The sequence below is a fragment of the Egretta garzetta genome, unplaced genomic scaffold, assembly GCF_000687185.1.
Source record: "Egretta garzetta isolate BGI_Z169 unplaced genomic scaffold, ASM68718v1 scaffold782, whole genome shotgun sequence".
Taxonomy (NCBI): domain Eukaryota; kingdom Metazoa; phylum Chordata; class Aves; order Pelecaniformes; family Ardeidae; genus Egretta; species Egretta garzetta.
Genome location: NW_009258785.1, coordinates 603419 through 616699, shown reverse-complemented (window position 1 = coordinate 616699; position 13281 = coordinate 603419). Strand labels below are relative to the sequence as shown.

Sequence of the window (13281 nt, the reverse complement as noted above, 5' to 3'; positions counted from 1 at the left end):
ACGAGCCAGGCCACGCCAAGTTCCTTTGGAAACGCTCAGTTTCCAAAGGCTTAAAGACACTTGAAAGTTATTTTCTTCACCACAAGTATCAGCTACACTTGTCCCTGCACACTTCCAGAGTACATTAGCCTGGGCCTTGGCTTCCAAAAAATGGTCAGTCTGCAAGACCCCTCTCCCCATCCCCTACCAGCTCAGGGAAGGGGCAGCTAAAGCCCTCGGGCACAGAGACTTCTTGAGAAATACTTGAAGCTCCATTTCTGGAGGAGAGGTCTAATAAGAAACAATATCCCAGCCCTTATCCATGCTGGGTTTATAACACACCCAGCTCCTCCCTGAAAATCACAGGCGGACAAGTAGGGGCAGGGGGAGAAAACCTCTGCGCATTAACCATAGTTTGGGTCAATTTTTCTGTGCAGCCAAAGCCTCAAGCCTTTTTTACTTATTTTTGTGGTCACAGCAAGTGTGAGGGAAGAACATGAAGCGAGGGAAGAACATGAAGCAAAGGGCTTTCATGAAGCTACCGCTACTCAGAAGGCAACTTCTCCCCCCTCCCACGCTTACCTGCTTACAGACGGCTTCTCCCACAGCAGCCCAGACACCAGAACCCATTCAAGCCTCCATGAGAGTGAAACAGCATCACAGTTTTTCCTTTGCTAATTCAAGGATTTGCCTACACCCAGAAGAGGAATCCTCCTCTTCTGCATTTAAGGAGGGGGGGGAATTAACTTACCACAGACATTTACTCCTTGGGAAATTTCTTCTTTCAGCTACTGAACTTCCAGACTGGCTGGGAGGAAGGTGATATTTAAGCCTATGTTCTTACCTCGATGAAGTTTCTCTCTGGGAGTTTCACAGCCAATTCATTCAGAAAAGCTAGGTGAAATATTTCATTTAGATGGTGCGATTTCTTTTTAATACAAGTCAGCAGAAAAAAATCCAATACCTTGATCTTGATAGAATAAAACACTTCCTAAAACAGTGTAGGCCTATAGTACTTTTTATTTTTTTTTTTAGACTAAACAGAATTGTTTATTCTGCTGATTATGTATGTCCCTAGGAAACCTCTCCACTCTACTGGGACCGATTCGTGGAAAATACTTAGCATCTGCTTCTCCGTTCTCACTGTTATTTTTTTTTTTCCTTCAAGATCAGTCAAAGATTCTCTGCCTCTGTATTCCCTTAGTAGCAACTTTTGATTTTGCTATTGTATCCAGATCAGTACACGGAGGTATTTACATTAAATAGTACCATCTAAAATCCAGGAACAGGCAGAACTGCAGCAGTTCATTCCGCAGCAAGTGCCCTGCTGCGTATCTTGTCAACCCATAAATCTGGTCTGCATTTGAAACCAAGACACAGAAGGGCCCCATGACTGGAAGTCACGCATGTGACACCAAGAACACTGTAATTAACTCCTCCCACACAATAATTAATTTGTGCACCCACTGAAGTAGGTAACTGCCCTAGTTATATCTAACATGCAGTAATTCAGACTGCTGCTTCTTCAGAGACCTTAGTGGTCTGAGAAAACATTTAGATACAACTTCTCTAAACGTTTGAGAGAGTGTCAACTGCGTGGCCAGCGAACCCGATGCGCTTTTAGAAATCAACATCCTCAAAGAGCAGCGAATTAGCTGCAGTGCAGGAAAGACTACCAGGCTATCAAGCAAATTGCAGTTATAGCAGAAAACCTCTTAGGTTTTGAAGAAACGCTTAATAAATACACTGGTGTATTTAATGGTAAGAACAGACACATGCATGCAATTTCAACAACAAGGCCTGAACAATTTGGATAGCATTTGGCTTCAGTATCATGAAACTTGAAGTGAAACGTCATAGAGTTCACTGTTCATGGCTTTCAGATTAAGTTTAAAAATTACATTTCCCTTCTTTTTTCCTCATACAGTTTTGTTTGGAAATACGTACCAGAGCAATAGTGTACACAAAAGACAGACATGTATGTCTATATATACAATTTTCTTTTATTAACAAGGTATGTCATTACTGAACAAGGCAACTGGGAAATACAAGGACTGGACATATACACGAAAATTTTACAACTCGACAAAAAATTGGCATTGACTTATGTACAGATGCGATTAATAGAGGTTACAACTCTACTGTATTTGATTAAACACAGTCCTAAGCACTTACATTATGAAAATATGAAGTTGATCATACAGAAGTCAAGTTCTGGAATCTAAAAATAATAACAATTTTAAAACTTCAAATCCTTCTATGTCCATCCATTTTACGTAACATCACTACGGCTTTTCCTACCACCATATACATGAAAGATTATCAAAAATATATTGATGGGTCTATCGCTAATCATGAATGTTTGTATTTACATTAAGTTAGCAAATTCTTCACCAAATACTTTATATACAAAACTCAATTTGCCCTTTGTGAAAGTCATTAAAAAGTTAAAAACCATAGAAATGCCAGTTAGAAATAATGCATTCAAAAAATTGGACTTGTTTACAACAACCGAGAAGAATTGAAAATAATTTATGAAAAAGTATGTTGGTTTAGTACAAGTACTCTCACAACACTTTAGTTCCAATAAAGAGTAGCAAGAATTTTGTCCTGTGTGTTCTTTGAGTAGTATCTTCTCCTCCAATGATGCTGCAAGAAAAAAGAAAAAGAAATTATTTTTAAAGCAGTTCGTTGTGAGTCTTTGAAGAAGGCAGAAACAATTCAGGGGACCAATATTCTTTCCCCCCCTCTTCTCAGTGCAGGAAGCCCTGTCCCCATTTGTACTGGCCCAAACACTCAATTTCTTACTCCTTAAGAGGCCAAAAGGGGAAGGGAGAATAAAAGAAAAGAGAAACCAAACATCCTCTGTACTTTAGTGCTACGCAGAAGGTGCACATCCTTTGCCAGCAGTGTTTTTGAGCATGATCCTGGCTGATTTTTTGACTATGATTCTTTTGCAAGATGCTTTGAACACCCCTAACAAAATTAGTCTTCTCTGCCAAACTAGAAACCCCTCCAACCTGTCTCTCTATTGAAAGAGAGCTTAGACAGGAACCAGGCGTTCGCTCTGCAGGCACTTGTTCTACAGACACGAGCACCTACGGAATTCTGCAATACAAAACATGGATGCTGGGTGAAATCTACACGTACTAAGGATTAGACAGCTACTGAAACATGGACTCTCTTGGAATTATGTTCTGCTCAGGCCCATCCGAGTACCAGTCTGAGAACACAGAAGCACAGCTTACGGTGCTTCCAGTACGTGAGAAAACAGCAGGCGCATCAATCGCTAAGGTCTCTGCTCACTTGAAGTGACAGGCATTATGGAAACAACGCTGTGGTTCTTCACCGAATCAGATCAGTACAACACAGTTGTTCATAACACACTGCATTAACTTTGTCAAAGTGCTGACACCACGTAACAAGCAAAATAAGATCTTGCTGTCAAATCCAAATGAAGTGGATTGAATTTCCCTTTTTATCTCTAGAGATGCTGAACGCATCTTCTATACTCGCTGTATGGAATCCCTATCTTCCAGTTCCATCAAAGTCTCTCCGTGTGCTATTATCTCACCTATGTGCTATTTTTACTTACTCTTCAAACTCCATAATGACCAACCTCAACTTGGTTTTTTTAAAAGAGAAGGATGGAATGACATCTCAGTCGCCTTTAATTTATGCGGCCACACTTCTAGTCTTGAAATCTTGTCCCCTCTTGTTTCAGAGGGCTCTCTGTTCTTTGATTTTCCTCCCAAGTAATTAACTCTTTAACTTGTCTTTCAGTTATCTTCTTTATTCCTCTCAGATCAAGCTCACTGGGGGAAGGGCCTTCTCTTTTCTCTATCCTGTTCCTACGTAACTTTATCCAAAACACAAAATCCAGTTATCTTCTCTATGTTGATGATTTCACACAAGTCAAACTCCTTCTCCAATTTACTGCTTCTCTCTGCATTTTCACACCTGTTTGTGTGCATCTAGCAATGCCTCCTTCCCCAAGTTCAAGCACTTTTCACCACAGCTTTCCTTGACAAACTTTGGCAATCTGAGCATCCTGCTTAGGTTACAGACCAATAACCAATGCTCAGGTCTTCAAATCTTGGCTTGTCCCTACATCTTTGCATGCAATAACTACATCAACATTTTGCAGGTGTTCTGCAGTCTCTTTCTAAAACGTGTTCTGCTTAGTCCACTTTATGTCTAAAACTCTAATCCCAGCCCTGAGCCTTTCCTTTTAAGTTGTGTTAGTCTTCTGGTTCAGGTCACCATACATTCAGACACACAGTGCTGCTGGCACAGCTTAAGGTGAGATGCAGGAGCAACTGAAGTAACATAAGCAGCTCTGCTAATGCATATGAAACCACCTCCCTTCCATTAACACCTCCATCTCTGTCTGATAATCTTCGGTCTGGTTCTATTTTTAGAACTACTTCCTATTTCATACTTCACAAACTCTCTAGAGCCAGCATTTTATATTGTTCCTTTCTACAGTACCTGGAACTGAAATACTTACCGCAATAATTTAGGATCCTTTGCATTGCAGTGACATAAATGTTATCATAGACACAAAATCTGTACAGGAATTTACTCATGAACAGGGTAACTTTAAGGTGTCTGAGCTCTTACCAGTTTAATTTGTGCTCTGTCGCTGGACTTTCGGTCCAACGCTCTGAGTTTCTTCTTCTGGATTTGGGCGTTTCCCTGCACTAATTCCAGTACCAAGGGCCGTTCTTCCTGATAATTTAAAACCAGGATTTACATTAAGACTCTATCGCACCTTTATATATTCAGGAAAAGCATTTTGGTTTTTTTGTTGTTCTTTAAATTACCTGCTTGCAATAAGTGTGATTGCTGATTGTCTCCATGAGCATAGTGTAAGATACTACTTGCTTGACAGTAACCTGTTCAGATACAGTAGATATTTATTATAACAAATAAAATGTAGAACTGCAAGCAAGTGCACAATTACATTCTTTACAACAACAAAAAGGAGCCAATTGATTTATTTTCCATCAAGAAGAATCCTGCCAGAAAGCATCCTGAATGCAGAAGAGTTCTTATGCAAAAAAAAAAAAAAAGCCTCATGGCAGTCTACAGCAGTTAAATATGTGAGCACTTACATATGCACAGTGCACAGTATTAAGTGTGTAAATATTTAGGTGTTATATTTCCAACAAGCAGAATGCTTATACATCCAAACACTTAAGTTGTTATAAATTTTAACATTTGTCCCGCCAAGTCTCCTTATCCTTTTTATTATTCTTTTATAGCAATACTGGTGAATCCTTAGCATGACTAAACTGTGGAAAAAAAAAATTAAGAAGTCACTTAAAGATGCAAACCATTTTCTAGTTCACATAAACTATCCACTGGCAACCTTGACACAGAGCGCTCTGCATAAACAGAGCAAATGAGCAAAAGCAAGGTTTCTTATTCTGAACAGTTGTGGTGTTCCATTTATGGAATCATTTATGAACCCATTTTCTGGATGCTTAAACAAAACACAGATTACAGTCTTTCATGACCAGTAAACACACAGTCTGTTAAGACTGCAAAGCAAGAAATGGTTGTGCTAAATTTGACTGCAACTTTGGTCTATCACGAGTTACTGCTTAAGTTTCTGTATAAAGTGATAAAAATTTGCCTCCACAATATGAGAATATTCACACAAAACTGTGGAAATTTATTATACATGGAAAGAGCAATAGTGAAATCAGGGAAAGATAACATGCAAATTTTGTTATCAAATACACAAAGTGAACTTCTTTCTTTCAGTATCTTTCATCTAAAGCAACCTAGGATAATGTTTATTAATTTTTGTTTATTAACACTTGTGGTCCCTCCCACTCAAAACATACAAATACTGTTCTAGATTATCATTTTAGGGATAAACAAGACAAGCAAGTTCTAAGAAATAATTCTTATGTTTCAAGAACAGAAACAAGGCCAGTTCAAGTCATAGACAGCAGCTGTCACACACACACAAAAAAAATATATCCAGGTTATTTTGATGTTCTGTCTGTTTTTCCATAGTTGCAAGGATATGGAGATCCTCTACAGACAGGCACTGCCGTAATACCTTGCTGCTGAATTCCACTTCCTCCTGTATGAGAGTCTCCCAGAGCACATGGCTGAACGACTGTATGACCATCACCAGTTCCCAGCTGAGCTCCTGGACAGGCAGGAAAGAGACTTAAACATAACTGAAGATACAATTCCAGTTCTGGAATTTTGCTGAACGACTGTATGACCATCACCAGTTCCCAGTTGAGCTCCTGGACAGGCAGGAAAGAGACTGAAGATACAATTCCAGTTCTGGAATTTTAAAGTGTTGGGATTTTTCTCCCTTTGAGAGATAGACTTTGATTGTGGCTTTTTTTTTTTTTTTTGAAACCATCCCAGAACAGGTCCAAAGCCAAAGCTCTAATGCTTTCATCTTTACAAATTCAAACTTGCAAATTCAGACGAATACACAGTAACCTCCTACAAAATGGATGTGTGTCTGATGTGGAAAGTCTAAATACAGGTATACACTGAAGTATGTATGTATACACTTTAAGGAGAAAAGAACACAGATAATGTTAATTTTTTAAAACTAAGCCCTTCCTGTCTTCTAAATCTCTGAACTTAAAAGAAATAAAAGCTCAAGCACCCAGCTGTAAGGAGTCTAGACTTTAATTCTTTGAGAGGAACTGTAGTGGCTGAGAACAATAAGGTCCATCTTCCTCTGCAGTTGGCTTCTAACCTTGACTAAAGCCTAAGGACAACACAAAGCCAGTAAATTTCCAGTTCTGCTGTATCCTTTTACAATGACCAGTCCATAGTATTCAAGATGCTGAAGCACCACGGTTTTATACAATGTTAAATTAATACTGAGGTTTGTTAGTAACTAGTTAATGCAAGTCTTTATATGTTACAACAAGAATGTTAATAGTCTGAAGTAGTTTTCATCAAAACTGTATGATAAATTCTATATTCAGACACTGTCCACCATATTACTCTTGACATTATGGGAGAATTAAATTCCAGTAAGCAATCTAATGCTAGCATTAGAAAACTTAATTAACAGTTCTGACTTGAAAATTCACAAATCACTCCTTATTACAAATACCAGGATGCTTGTAGACTTCTGGAAGAAAAACACATTCAAAAGCTTCTGAAATTGAATGGATACATGTTAGTAAGTAATTTTTAGGGGAAAAAAAACAGGTTAAAAAAATTCTTACAGGTTTGAGATTAAAAAAAAATCTAAAGATGTCTTTATACAAATACTACCAAAGTTAGTGAATAAATATGGAAGCGTTTGTGATTTGCACTGAAAACTGTCTTGTGAAAATAGCTCTTTCTTATAGTATGCAATGCCAAGGCCATTATAAAAGAAGTTTATGTAGTTCAGTTCTAATTATCTATGTATTGAAAGAATTTGACTGACCTCCTGTACTACCACAACCAGAAATGCTTTCTCCTGGTGAATAGCCCATTAGGCCACCATTTCCATTTCCGTTTGGATTAGAAGGCACTGTTGCAAGAAGACCTAAGCAACAAAATGAAATATATAGCCATAAAGAAACACAGCAAAAAAAAAGATTAAGTGGTTTTTTCCTCATGATAGCCAATTCTCCACCCTCACTCTCAGTGGTTTACCTTTATAACAGGAGACCATCTATCTTGCCTACTTCTGGGCTCTTGCCAAGTAATTTAGGTTCACAACTACTTAACAGGCATTTTTTACACAATATTCTGCACAACTTTTCCAATATTCATTAGTTACGCATATTTGCTATGTTGCATTGAAGTGCAACGCATCCTGATTCAATATCCAGTACCTGAACATACTGACTGCTTACAGCTTCCTGAGCAACACAAGCGCACGTGGTTTACCTCTCGGAACACAAGGGACAGTCTTTCCTAACTGGGATGAATGCTACCAGAGGTTGCACTGGTCTCAATATTTGAGCAACAGCATTTGCAAGTGCAGATACAGTATAGCTGAAGTTATGAACCACATTCATATTCTAATCACTGGTATTAAAACCTATCTGTACAAGAGTATCAGAATATACAGAAGACCCAGTTTGACCGAAAAACTTCCAAAAACCCACAGAAAAAAGTGGGTAAGATTTGGAAAGAGGCACTCCACTCGAGCTTTCTTCTCTTTCTTGGTTATTATATCCAGCATTTTCTTCATTCATTTGGATACACAACCCTGGTCATCACACTGAGCTCACACCTGATTACCACGGCTATGGGACAAAATTATTAATTGCTAGAAAATGATAGAAGTTATCAAATAAATAAAGCCGATAACCATACCCAGTCCTCTGTATCGTGAAAGCTGCTGGTAGATTTGTTTCATCCTCTCAATATTCAGACGGCTTGCCTCTGCATGATTTACCATTGGTTTGGGATAATTAACTCCTATAATACATTTTGCAGCCTTCTGCACGCTCTCTGGGGCATTCCAAGGATCATAGATGTATTTTGCAGGGAAACCTCTAAGTATTGGCAAATAACGTCTTAAAAAAAACCAAAAGGGTCATTTTAAGTATAAAACCACTTGACAGTTTAAAAGCAACATCCATGAATCACTGCAGTTTCCGCATTGGGAGTTACCTGATATAATCCCCATTTGGGTCAGTTCTTCTACCAAAACCCACTGGACAGTAGCAGTGAAAAAACTGCTGAAAGAAGGAACTACAGGACAGCCACATCCAGCTTCCAGCATTCACGCTCCAGTCTGCGTCGAGTAAGAGCTCTTCAAAGACCTTAATAAATTAGAGCAACAAGTTAGCCTGAACACAGCACACCTTCAAGACACCTACTTTTTCCAGGAACTTTTTTTGAGTTTGATTTCAGCAGAGGGAACTCAGCTCTTCAACATAGCAACGCTCTTTCTTACGTGGTAACATTCACAGAATGCTCAGTACGCAATTGCAAATACTTACCTAAATGCCAAACCCAAGAATGAAAGTGTGATAGCCTGTTTGGCTTTTACCCTGTAGAAAACTTTGTAGACAAAGCGACAACCAAAAAATTACACATTCTTGCATAAATACATTCTTAAAAAATAAAACCTGGAAGGATGGCTGGAGCTTGACTGCTTGCAAGTGGCATTTGTTGATTTCAAAAGAGTTGCTTCATCACATTACAACCGACTAAGCTTTGCAAACTTCCAGAAAACAGGGAACATGTAAAGCACATTCCAAACTCAAACTGTCAGTCTGAGTACCTCAACTTGCACAGCACCTTTCACTATGCAAGGAGTCCCAAGAGTAGAATTCAGGAGTTTCAGGGTAGCACAAACATTCAGAAGTTGTATTCTTGAAGGCCAACAGTTAATCTAATAGATCACCGTTTGGAGGATGCACACAAATTCCTGGAGATACATGAACCTCCAAGCATCCTGAAGAATGGTGGGATCATAAACTCTGGTCTGAAGACAAAAAAGTATTCTCTGGTAATTGTTCCCCCTATTATATTAAAAATAGCCCACAAGGAAATTGAAGATTTATGAGGGGTTTACTTTAAAGCTAGAACTCAATATTGTGAAATATTCAACTTTCCAGCATTGATTGTTTTTTAACGATTAATACAGACAATACTAACTTGTATAAAAAGAAGTTTCTCTGCTCAGTCAGATCACTAGCAATACAGGCTAACAAGAAATAAAGAAAAGCCTTATTCTCTGAAGAAGAACATTCAAGTACCTTTTATAAAACAAGTGCACTGAGAAGTAGTTTTCAAAACAGATGCTTATTTAATACATATTTTCGCAAGTTCTGATTTTCCTTTCAAACTTGCATCATTTCCAAACGAACCATCATCTTTTTTCATGCTAAGACACTAAAACTCAACATCTTACTACCGCCACCCAACTTCAGCTAATACTATTCCAATATAAAGTCTAATAAGGTAATACCATTAAACAAGGATCTCTCTCCCCCCCCTCCGTCCCCATTCAGTAAGGCATTCATTCTACAGCAGACACTGAATAGGTGTTACAAAAGTATCTTTGCCTAAGGCTCTGCAACTATTTGGGGAAAAAAAAAGTTAGTTCTGAAAAAATAAGATTTATCTTAAAAATCTTAAAACATTTTTGAAAAACATTTGAAATAGAAAGTGACTGGTAACATAACAAGATCTTCAGATGAACATTAAGTGTTAGCACACAACTCTTCCACTAGATGCTGCCATGTAGTAAGACTTTGGAAATAACATCACCACGGAAGGTCAGATTAACTTTTGCTAGCTATGAATTATGAATTAAACATCCTTCCACTGCACAAGTCTGGGCCCTCCATATACCTGTATTATTTCAAAGAAAGAACAAGTTGGCGTTTACCTGTAATATACAGCTTTGTCACTCGGCTGAGTTACCTACGTACATGCATCTTCCATGTCTTTATCTATGAACTGCAGAAGGAAAATTCCTAAAGCAGCTTATGTTGTTGTGTAACCAAGTCAATTTTTTTTTTTTTTTAAATGAAAGGTGTTTGCTTACAAAGGATTTGTTAAGAAAGGTGAAATTTTGTAAAATTATATACATATATAAATATGGGGTCACAATCCTGATGGCAAGTGAATTCTTTTTTAGATTTCAAAAATAATCAATTAAAAATATTTTTTTACCACTGCTCAGTAAAAGATGTGCTATCCTTCTAAAAACGTAAAACTGATTCAAAGGCTGAGATTAAATTATTCCAATGTTTCCTTCCAAAGCCTGACATTTGTAATTTCAACTTCAGCATCTCTTGGATACTTGCATAGAAATTAATTGCACTGAAACTTCAGCCAAATCCTGTTGCCCATACTCACACTTCTAATGCGGGGCGAAGGGACAGAAATTGCTGAAAGCACATTCTCAGCCTTTAGTTTTCTCCCTTTAATTCCTGTGGTGCTGTCCCTTTGCAGAGAAGCAGATGCAAGATGTGAACAGAAACTGTTCACACAGTATGACTGGAAAGAAATTTCAACTACAAGAGTAACCCATGTTTATTTGCCAAGATTTAGGAAAAAATCTCAAATTTGAAAGTACTGCAGACCTATTCTGTCTGCAAGAAACACTCTAATATTCCAGTAAAAGGGGCATTCAACAGGCAAAGCTTCAGCACCACTGGTTTATCAGAACTGATTTAATTCTGGCCACAGTTCAAGGTTTAAAATTCAACTTACACCACACGGTAACAACGATTCTAGAATGACTATCTGAAACTTTAAGAGGCACTTTAAGAAGCACTTTAAGAAATTCAAGAATAAGAAACAATACCTTCATCCCTTCTTCCCAGCTAATCCAGAGGTCACCTCGAGTCAAAAAGCATGCTACAGCATGCCGGGCTAAATGGTGAATCCAACCTTCTTGACGAAGCTGTGTCATAATTGCATCAATCCAAGGAAAACCTGTCCTGCCTTCTGCCCACTTGGCCAAAGCCTCAGGATTCTTATCCCATGGAATTTGAACACAGATAGGATTCCCCTCCATTTTATCAAACCGTGGATTGTTAGTCGCCGCTGTGTAGAAAAACTCACGCCATAACAGCTGGCCATAGAGGGAGAGGGGAGGGGAGCTGTTCTTTTTTACCTGAAGATCATCATTAAAGGAAAACATTTTATTAGGAGAAGTAGCAGGGAAAAAATCACGGCATCTAGGAACGTGTAGCTGACTATGTAGAAATCATACCTTTTTGTACAGATCCGTTAACTTGAAATAAAAGAGACGACAGGACAAACAGCCAAAGCGGAGGTAGGGACTAAGCCCTGTAGGGCTTGCCAGAAGGGAATTGGCATTCATTCGTGGTCTTTCAAAGTTTGCTACCCAAGCCTTAAAAAAAACACAAACACCAAAACCCACACAGCAATATCAGACTACAGACTAGGTAACAACTTGTAAACATAAAGGGGGAAATCACGCACTGTCTGTAACTGAATCCAGACACTGGACAAATGATCACGTTACCCGTGATACCCAGGGGTTCCTCTCGAATCAGCGGAATCTCTACGAGATAATTCACCTCAATGCAGAAGGCATGAACTGTCTTCCAGAACTACTTATCCCTTGCTTTTAAATACAGAGGAAGCCTAGACAACTAGCAATATGTTAGCTTTTAGAGGAATTCCCCGTCAAAGTTACAAAAAGTATGTTTGAAGTAAAATTATCTCCAAAGAAAAAATAATTAATTTTTTTTAGTAGAAAGTAGTATAACAGACTTTCTCTAAAATTCAAATTAGAAGACAACCTGCTACCATCTTTTAAAACTAAGAAACAACAACTTGATTTGTAGCATTATATCAAGGCCTTGAGTTCAAGTTTGTGGTTTTGATTTTTTTTAAAATCTTTGCCCAATTCCTTTTATGTTCCATTGCAAAGAGCAACTGTGTTTCCCAGATATGTCATATTTGCAATAATTTGAAACAGACCTTTCGTTCCAAATGTCTTTCCAGTCTTGTGAGAGCTTCAGTTTCTCCCCCTGGCCATACTGCAGAAGGTAGACCATCTGTGTCAAAACCTGAAAAACAAATTGAAACAAGGAAATTCCTTGTTTGCTTATACTGTAGGGCAACAAAATTCTGGCATATGGATACTTGACTACATTTTACTGTATCTTAAGAATAACTCTAAATTGGACACATGGCAAAGTACAAGTCTTAAAACAGTATGCAACCAAGTCTTATCAAAGCATATTCAATACCTCTGACTTGCATCAAAATCCAATTTTTACTTTTACATTAATTTACACTACAAGTTTTACATGCTGAATGGTCTTACTTCAGTTCCATTTTTGGTTTTTTGCACAAAGTGACCTTTATCATTTTTGAAATTATTTTCAAGTTCTTGGCCCTATAATATATGGGCTATCCCAAAACCACAACTTTTTTTTTTAATTACTACTGAGAAGCAACAATTGCTATTGTAATTTACAGAACGTCTAACAACTTCTTCCATTAAGTTAAAAGCATGAGTGCTGTCTTCAGAATATTTCTAGCTTTCCTTGACCTTGACTTAAGTAACAGATGGGGATGATTGTCAATTTGATGATAAACACATACTTCAGCTGCAAAAGAAAGATGGTGAGAAGGTATAGGATTTCTTCCACACCTCCCCCAGGGCTGTTCACCAGGTGCATGATATAACATGTTTGCCTATAGTTTAACCACTGTATAGTGAGATCTTCTCTTCTTAAAAAAGCTTTAAAAGCAAGGTCTGTTGTATGAGAGTTGAAATGGACTAGACAGAGCAGCCAGAGCTTAGCCAAAGCCTGTCCAGACCCTTTTGTTAGCAATTTGGAGGTCATACCACATTTGCTTGTA

The 13281-nt window shown here is 38.1% G+C and overlaps 1 protein-coding gene across 1 annotated transcript in view; it reads right to left on the bottom strand.

The window, feature by feature from the left end:
• Positions 1 to 1984: 1984 nt before the first annotated feature.
• CRY1 (cryptochrome circadian regulator 1) overlaps positions 1985 to 13281 on the bottom strand; it is a 17347-nt gene continuing 6050 nt past the window's right edge. The window contains exons 4-13 of the mRNA XM_035889192.1: positions 12391 to 12479; positions 11654 to 11794; positions 11243 to 11554; positions 8590 to 8741; positions 8290 to 8492; positions 7409 to 7510; positions 6056 to 6148; positions 4806 to 4877; positions 4603 to 4710; positions 1985 to 2628 (exon numbers count right to left, since the gene is read on the bottom strand). Of these exons, the coding sequence (XP_035745085.1) occupies positions 4607 to 4710; positions 4806 to 4877; positions 6056 to 6148; positions 7409 to 7510; positions 8290 to 8492; positions 8590 to 8741; positions 11243 to 11554; positions 11654 to 11794; positions 12391 to 12479 (1268 nt within the window). The 3' untranslated portion in view covers positions 1985 to 2628; positions 4603 to 4606. The remainder of the gene's footprint in view (positions 2629 to 4602; positions 4711 to 4805; positions 4878 to 6055; positions 6149 to 7408; positions 7511 to 8289; positions 8493 to 8589; positions 8742 to 11242; positions 11555 to 11653; positions 11795 to 12390; positions 12480 to 13281) is intronic.